We start from the raw sequence: 8244 nt of genomic DNA, 5'->3' as shown, positions 1-8244 counted from the left end.
TGACGTCAAACTTTTATGGAAATTTTTGTGATGTCCAGTTATGGCGGACAAATAGCGATAAGGTTTATCGGATCCAGTGGTAAATCTGTTTGTACAGAACCATTAATTATTGAAAAACAGATGTTAACATGGCTAAATCCAATGATATAGATCATAAAACTGTAAATACTTCCTTCATGCTTCCAGCTTCCAAATTTTCTATGTTTCAAAATGGCTCTATAGGAAATGGTACCATAATATATATGGAGGTAGTGATGTTATTCTTGGGCAATTATAGTGTATTTGTTGGATTCATGATTGAACGTCTTTAAAACGTTTTGACTGTTTTAGTTATTTCGTTTGTTATTTGCCTTACATAAAACAATTGCCGGAAGTATATGATAAAGAGATTACATGTACATGTAATACATGGCCTTTTCCATATCGGCCCGGGTATAATCCCTCGACCCATATCAGCACCTCGACTACGTCTCGGGCTCACGGGATGATACCCGAACCGATATGGAAAAGACCATGTTTTAATCTCTATTTATATATTTCGGAGTTTAGTATGACGTCCATTATCACTGAACTACAAATATAGTAAACTCCGAAACACTGGTGATATCTGGCTTCGTTTCTTTACTTTGTTGAGAAAGGGAAGTATGACCCGAACGATAAAGCTGTATGGAGTTGCAAATGTAGTCCACATTTTTGCTCAAGGGCCATCTAAAGCACGACTCCGGGTGCGGCATTTTCTCGCTGCGTTGGAGACCTATTTGTGGCCTTCGGCTGTTTTCTGCTCTTTGGACGGGTTTTTGTCTCTTTGACACATTCCCAAATCCTTTCTAATTTTTATTTGAGGTAAATTTGGAAGTAATCATTAATAATTAAAATCGGTGGATAGTAAATATCAATAAAAACAGGTCCTCAATGGGAAAAAGCATAAAATAAATCACCGACAAATGTATCATTCTTTATAAAAGATCAATATACAAATATCACTTTCGCAGCTATATACTCTTTTTTCCAAGATAAAAGACCCATGGGTGACCGGAGAATAGAAATAGATAACTCTTAATCTTGTATCAACCGGCAGTTAAAGCCTTGCTCGACGGTTAATTAGGGGCGTCCGTTTGACAGTGCGGGATGTACAAATACGCAGCAACGTCTGGTCAGAAAGGGAACTTTAAATTCGATGCCTCGTGTACATAGAGTGCCATTAAATCTGCTCGTTAAGAAACCTTATATAAACTTGTGGAGGGGTTTGTAGTATTTGATATTTTAGACTCATTTTCCAGTTACTGTAGCAATCCAAATTGCGTGATCTTCATGCCAGACGGCCCTTATTAAAAGACCTTCCTGTTGTATTTAAATTTAATGTTAATTTGTTTTCGTCATAAACATGTCTGTAGCATTTGCCACTGGGCAAAATCAACCTATTATCAATCAATCGATTTATAAATCTCAATATAGGGTTTGACAAGATTTTATAGTCCGTTAAAATATCATGTCATAGTTGTCATACCATTCATCATATAAACAGCCATTTTCTATTATATCCAAATACAGGTCTTCAAATAAAGTTTAACAATTAGACAGTTATACATGTATGCACCGTCTCTTTGGACATTGTTGTGCATCCTGTTTATGTTATAAACAAAAGGATTATATCCAAATCACTGTTTCTTAAAGTTTCTTAGAAAATATGTATGTTCCGATTGAAACTACAAATGTATATACAGTATCCAAGACCAAAGGACAACTATAAGTAACCATTCGGCCTTTAAAAGTGAGTTAAACCCATACAGTATTAAAAAAAAAAACTCAATATGAGAAAATGGTAAATAATTCAAACGAAAAGAAAGAAAGAAAAAAAAGGTCACTGTCTTCACTTAATAATAGGGCTGTTTCCGTGGACTTATATACAATGCTACTGTGAAAATGTTATGAGAAGAGGAACTGAACGACATTCTATACGCCTAACTGTTTAGTGCTGTCACAATATGCTTCAGTTTGGACACCTAAACTGACATAAATGTTACATTTGGATGATAAAAACACTATATCCCAAAAAGTAAGATAAGCGCTTAGTTGCATCATACAGTATTATTTTGCTTAATAAGTAAAACTCATTAGTGTAACAATTTTATTCAAGAAATAAATAAAACAACAAGTCTTTTGTCAGAGATAGTCTCGAAAACGAAAACAAAAAACAAAAGACTGACATAATAATTATATATATTTCGAAATAGTGTCTACAACTTTCTTGAATTATCAAAATCAACATAGTCATCAGAAATTAAGTCATCAATATTATAAAGGTCTATTTTTGATTTTTGTATTCTCAATTTACGCATAACGCGAGAAAATAATCCATTGCCATTTTGAGTCAATTTTTGATGCAAGTCTTTCGTTAACCATTCAGAATCATTTTCTGCATTATATCCATTTCTATAAAGTTTTTGACACATCGACACAGACGGAGCTGAGGATCTGTGGATAGCGAAATATAAAGCACTTTGTCCAAGTCGATCGACCATATTGACGTCACATCCGCTTTTGATCAAATATCTAGACACAACATCATGGCCTTCTTGTAAACCAACCAATAGAGCCGTTTTGCCGGTACAGTCTACTTCATTCAAATTACAATCTGTTAAAACAGAGAAAAACAAAAATTATAAAACTGTTTAACAACATATACAAGTATGTCAACATAACGAACCATTACTAATGGGTATTAATTGATTAATATCAGAGTTTACAATTAATCATGATTTGAAAACAAATATTATAGATGATGATCGAAGTGAACGCGTCTTCCAATACCAATAATTTATTCTTATACCCATTGCAGAGATAAATTGGAAGCTTATTTCTTAGTTGATTTGTAGTGTTCCTCATTTCAAATGGTCTATACAATGACTGATTAAGAGTATTAACTATAAATATATAGAACTGTTGAAGACCTGGCCTCACGGTCATAAAACTTTCGAGCATGATTTTTGTATTCAGACTCGAAAAGCAACCAATAAAATTGCTGGATTTCATGTTTCGAGCATGATTTTTGTGCTCCGAGCACTGAGCAAAGTTTTATGCCTTCAAGGCCAGGTGTTGTCCTCTCAGGCAATTTTATGAATTGTGTTGTGTCTAGTTGACGTAGAGGCCACACCTCTGTATATCTCTCCCCCCTCCCCCCTTACGTCTGTTTAAATCTCGAGTTATATTTAACACAGAAAAAAATATATTGCTCTATGTTACATTCAACTGCTTGAAATGAAAATTTCCTCAATAAATCATATTCATATTTCTTCGGTGAAGAACTATTTAAATCTGCAGAAGATTAATTTGATGAAAACTGAACTCTAAACGAAAAGGCATAATATATTTACCTGATTTAATCAGCACTTTAAGAGCTTCTAAATCATCAAAAAGGGCTGCTCTCATTAATGGAGTCTGTCCTGACAGATTTTGAACATTTACATTGCAACCTGTTAAAAGAAAAAGAAGCGAATTATAAATATGTAGAAAGTATGAGTTTGTTAACTTATTTGGTTTATAAAAATAAAATTTAAAAAAATTGTTTCGTTTACTGTAAATTCAGAAATTATTGCGTGCATTTATTATTGCGATTTTGTCATTTTAGACTTAAACGCGTTTAATTTTCATTAATTCATATAAAATGTTTCAAAATGCGAGTTTAAATTATTGCGTTTACAACTCTCGCATGTTTTGCAATAATAAAAACCTCGAAATAATTTAGGAATTTACAGTATTTTTTTCTGCATTCTTTTGAATGTTTATCATATTTTGTTCGTGTTTTAGTTTTTTTTTTAAATGAATCAACGCTAATCGAAGATTTAATACAAATGTAGTAACTATTTTAATTTATGATGCAATCATTACATTATCATCATTATTATATATAACTTTGAATATAACATTATTTCTTCGAGTATAATGAAATTTTTAAAGCATGCGTACCTTTGTATATCAGTAATTCCAAAACTTCCACATGGCCATTATCCACTGCTTCGTGTATCGGATAATTCGATACTTTATCATGTAAATCTGGATCACCTCCGTTATTCAAAAGATGTCTGACGATTTCAATTTCACCATATTTTGCTGCATAGTACAAAGAAGTTCTTCCTTTATTGTCAGTTGCATTAACATCCTTTGTTTTATCAGCATGAATAGTTGGTGCGGAGTTTGATCTCCGTTTTCCCGCTTTTCTGTGAATTCGAACATTTTCTTTCGTATGCTCCCTGTCCTCTTTCAATGAACGAAAGCTCATATTTGTAAATCCAAGTAAAACTATTTCTTAGAAAATTCAATTAAAATGCGCTGACGCTATTTCCAATTAAGAAAAAGAAAACAATTTATAAAACAAATTAGATCACAATTCTTGTCAAATTGAATGTATGTCCATGTAAGTTTTCTATATAATGTGATCGTCACAAATATATTTGATCATTATATACCTAGACAGTACATAAACCTGTCAATCATTTGATAGATCATTATTACCTCGTTTGTTCCCAATACACAATGTCACATGCCGGAAAACATTGATGTATATCGTTTTTACAAGGAGACATGTTTAAACAATATTAAAATTTTAAAAATATTTCAATGTTTTATTGTTCGTGTTTTGAAATTTAATTTAAAATTGGAATGCGGCTAACAACCAATGAAGTTTTAAAGTTTTCAATAAATATTAATATGTACATTTATATCTTTTCTAACAGTAAACATGTGTTTGAAAATAGACTAGACCAGACAGACATACATGTTTATAAGCATTCCTTTCAAATTGCAATTTATTAAGCCGTTAGAATGTTTTGATTCGAGGGCCAAAGACGAATTGTATGTAGACAAAATTTGCGTCTGCAGGTGCATAAGATTGAGAGTCTGGTATATTGGATGAGTTATTACTTTCACAGTCAGAGGCGGATTTAGAGGGGGGCCCAGGGGGCCCGCCCCCCCCCCCCTTTTGGGGAAAAAAATTGGTTGCTTATATAGGGAATCACTGAAGCGTGACTGGAGTGGGCCCCCTCTTAGCGCAGTCAGTGGGCCCCCATTTATGAAAATTTCTAGATCCGCGCATGATAGTGATGCTTTCTTTAAAAATAAGTTAAAATATACATTATTACTACAGCTCATTTAGGTCTATAAGGCTATGTAAAATAGTTATCACAGGTACCAGGCTTATAATTTAATACGCCAGCCGCGCATTCCGTCTACATAAGACTCGTTAGTGACGCTCAGATCAAAAAAGTTAGAAAGCTAAACAAGTATAAAGTTGAGGACCATTGAGGACCCAAAATTAAAAAAAAGCTGTGCCGAATACGACTGAGATAGCCTGCGAGGCTGTGACAAAATGGATGGTAGTCAGTTAATGCACGTGATCAAAAGGGGATGGTAGTCAGTTAAAAGTTTTAATTTAAATTTTGATTAATTTACCTATTACTCTATCACTAATGATAATTATACATGTACATTTAACATGTCATTTTATTTCCGATACAATTGATTATAAACCTGAAGGCAAAAACATGACTGTTCTTTACAAGTAATTTTTATAAAATACACAATATGTAATCATCAATCGTTAATTGCTAATTCGTTTCCTTTGATGTGAAGTTGTAAAAATATTATTTATATATTTGAAATCATTAAACGTCATTGTCAAACTTTACTAAAACTATCCATTTATCAGTATGTATACCGTCTAGCTTTGTCAATAGGACAATTATTTAATTTAAAAGATGTGTGATTTATTTTTCCTGTACAATCGAAAACCAAACGTTTTGTTTCTTAAGGTTAATTTCTAATCCCCATTTATTACAGTACAGGCATAACTTATCTAAACTATTTTGTAAGCCTTCTGCATTTCAGACAGCAAAACTACATCATCAGCACACAATAAGCAGTTCAACTGAATTAAGTCAAGTTGAACTGGGTCACAAGTTTTATCAAATATTTCAGGGAGGTCATTAATGAATATTTAAAAAGGTTAAGGCTGAGATTATCCCCTTGGCGAACCCCTATATAAGATGAAAAGGAGTCTGTCGCGTGAGATTCGCTAATTCTCACATTCAACCTACACGGCCGACACTCGGCTAACCTTATATATCTTTATTCTCAATAAACCATATACATAGGTATAGAGAAGACATGCAATTATGTACAATATTTACAACAAGTCAGAGCAAACAAAATAGTTGCTAAGAAAATATCTGAAGTCCATTATAGCCAGGAGCACATACACCTGTGTTAACCGAGAGATTGGTCGGTTAATCTATATTGAGTATGCGGCTATATCGGCGGTTGGTCTGTTAATCGGGTTGGCTAAAGTCTGTTAATCAGGTGTTATCGAGAAAATCATTGAAAGTTCAGCATGTTTCATTGTATAACTTTCTAAACATATTTTCATCATAAAAAGTATTCATGTCTAACAAAACAATTCAATGTACTGCATTCAATGGTGTAATTATTATTTTTCTAGCTGCGATGTACGATCTATAAAATGAAAAGGCGGGTTACTCATCAATAAATTTATACACATTTTACACACATAAAATGTACACAAAATGACACATTGGTTAAATTTACTTGCATTCAATATTTTGAACATTGAAAAAAGAAAGGCATTATGTTTGTTAACCATATTGATATCATTGTGTGAAAAATCTACACGAAAATCTGTATTTTGGTGACATAAATTAATCTTTATTTAAAACCTGGTCTGTTAATGGGTCGGATGTATAAAACCCGGTCTGTTAATTGGTCTGTTAAGAGTTATGAATGGCAATAAAAGTATAATTTTATTGCTATATGGGGTGTTATCGGATCAAATGAGTAGGCTCAAGACGAGTGGCTAAAATATACGAAAACAACACACGAGCAATGAAACATAACATATACGGAAACAACACATGAAATGGTTTCAAAAAGTGTAATATTAAAGTAATATTAATAATTTCATCCAAGAATGATCGAATATATCATGTTGATTCTGTTTAATTGTCATGAATGACACAAATTTGTCATCTACATTGGTAACCAGTATATAAATCAGAGATAAATGTCGTAATGTAACTAAACATCAGTAATTAAATATATTAGGATGACAAAATATGAAAAATAAAGAAAGAATAATCATGAGTAAGATAAATAAAATGTAGAAAAAAATGACAGAAATACAGAAATAAACAATACCTCCAATCCGGACCCTCATGGTATACACGAGAATCTGGATGGAAACGCAGAATATAGAATAATACATAAGGACAGTAGAGAGTGATACATTGCTAAAAAGGAGAGAAAAATAATACTTGTTTAAGAATACACACATGAAACACCAATGGCTGTTGAAACAGTAACGGATGGCGATGTACTTATATTGGTGACAAATTATAGAAGTTTACATGCGGACAACTATGGTGGCAGGTTAATGCCATGTTGCGTTTTAGCGCTTTAGCGTTTTCGCCTTACATATTTTATATGGCGAAAACGCGAAATTTCGAAGTCGAAAACGCGAAAACGAAAACGATTTCTCGTTTTCGACTTCGCGTTTTCGCCCTATAGAATATAAAAGGCGAAATCGCGAAAAACGCGAAATGGACTTCACCGGCCACCGTAGACAACTGTAGTTCTCCTCTGCACTTATGTAGAAAGGAACTAAACGGAATAAAATGAATTGAAACTTAAAATAACCAAATGTAGCTGCATTAGCTCCTTTTCGTTTACTTCTTTAGAGTGATTTGTAAACAACATACGTTAAGTAATAGAAGAAAAGAACCAATTAGATGATGCTGACGAATTAGGGTTTAACGTCCAGTGACAAATATCATGTGCATATGTGAACGAGAACACATTATATGTACCCTATGTTGCATTAGAAAGACACTTTCAGTCGGAATTGAAAACGTGCTACTTCGAACAGACACAAAAATTAAGGCTGATTGAAAACGTCATTTAAAAATTCATGCATATTCCAGATGCCAATCCATATCACGCTTTATTGAAGTGACACACTCTTCAATAAAATGCAAAGAAAGTCAAAATAAAAATGCTCTTTCTAGGATACTGTGGCACCGTATTGTCATTTTTGTTAACTCAGGAACATCTCATTCTAAATTTTTCAAGGGGAAAATATAAAGGTAGCAAAATTATTGTCGTAGCTAAATAACTCTTAACTGACACAATTTCAATTGTCCAACCCATTAACAGACTTTATTCCCATAACTTTCACTA

The 8244-nt window shown here is 32.9% G+C and overlaps 1 protein-coding gene across 1 annotated transcript; it reads right to left on the bottom strand.

Annotated features, from left to right (window-relative positions):
- Positions 1-2184: 2184 nt before the first annotated feature.
- LOC139502459 (serine/threonine-protein phosphatase 6 regulatory ankyrin repeat subunit B-like) lies at positions 2185-4417 on the bottom strand. The gene is made up of 3 exons (XM_071291934.1): positions 3967-4417; positions 3375-3473; positions 2185-2635 (listed from the first exon to the last, which is right to left on the bottom strand). Exons 1-3 carry the CDS (start codon positions 4277-4279, stop codon positions 2238-2240), a joined length of 810 nt encoding a protein of 269 aa, XP_071148035.1. The 5' UTR covers positions 4280-4417; the 3' UTR covers positions 2185-2237.
- Between the last annotated feature and the right edge of the window lie 3827 nt (positions 4418-8244).

Source organism: Mytilus edulis, chromosome 14 (assembly GCF_963676685.1).
Source record: "Mytilus edulis chromosome 14, xbMytEdul2.2, whole genome shotgun sequence".
Taxonomy (NCBI): Eukaryota; Metazoa; Mollusca; class Bivalvia; order Mytilida; family Mytilidae; genus Mytilus; species Mytilus edulis.
The sequence above is the reverse complement of the archived record's forward strand: the minus strand, read 5'-3'. Positions and strand labels throughout refer to the sequence as shown.

What these genes read in the sequence shown, in the direction of transcription:
- LOC139502459 (XM_071291934.1), bottom strand. Translation starts at nt 4,279, where the DNA reads ATGAGCTTTCGTTCATTGAAAGAGGACAGGGAGCATACGAAAGAAAAT. An exon ending in GGAATTACTGATATACAAAG is followed by an intron (nt 3,474 to 3,966) that starts GTACGCATGCTT and finishes TTCTTTTAACAG; the next exon opens with GTTGCAATGTAAATGTTCAA. An exon ending in TAAAGTGCTGATTAAATCAG is followed by an intron (nt 2,636 to 3,374) that starts GTAAATATATTA and finishes CTGTTTTAACAG; the next exon opens with ATTGTAATTTGAATGAAGTA.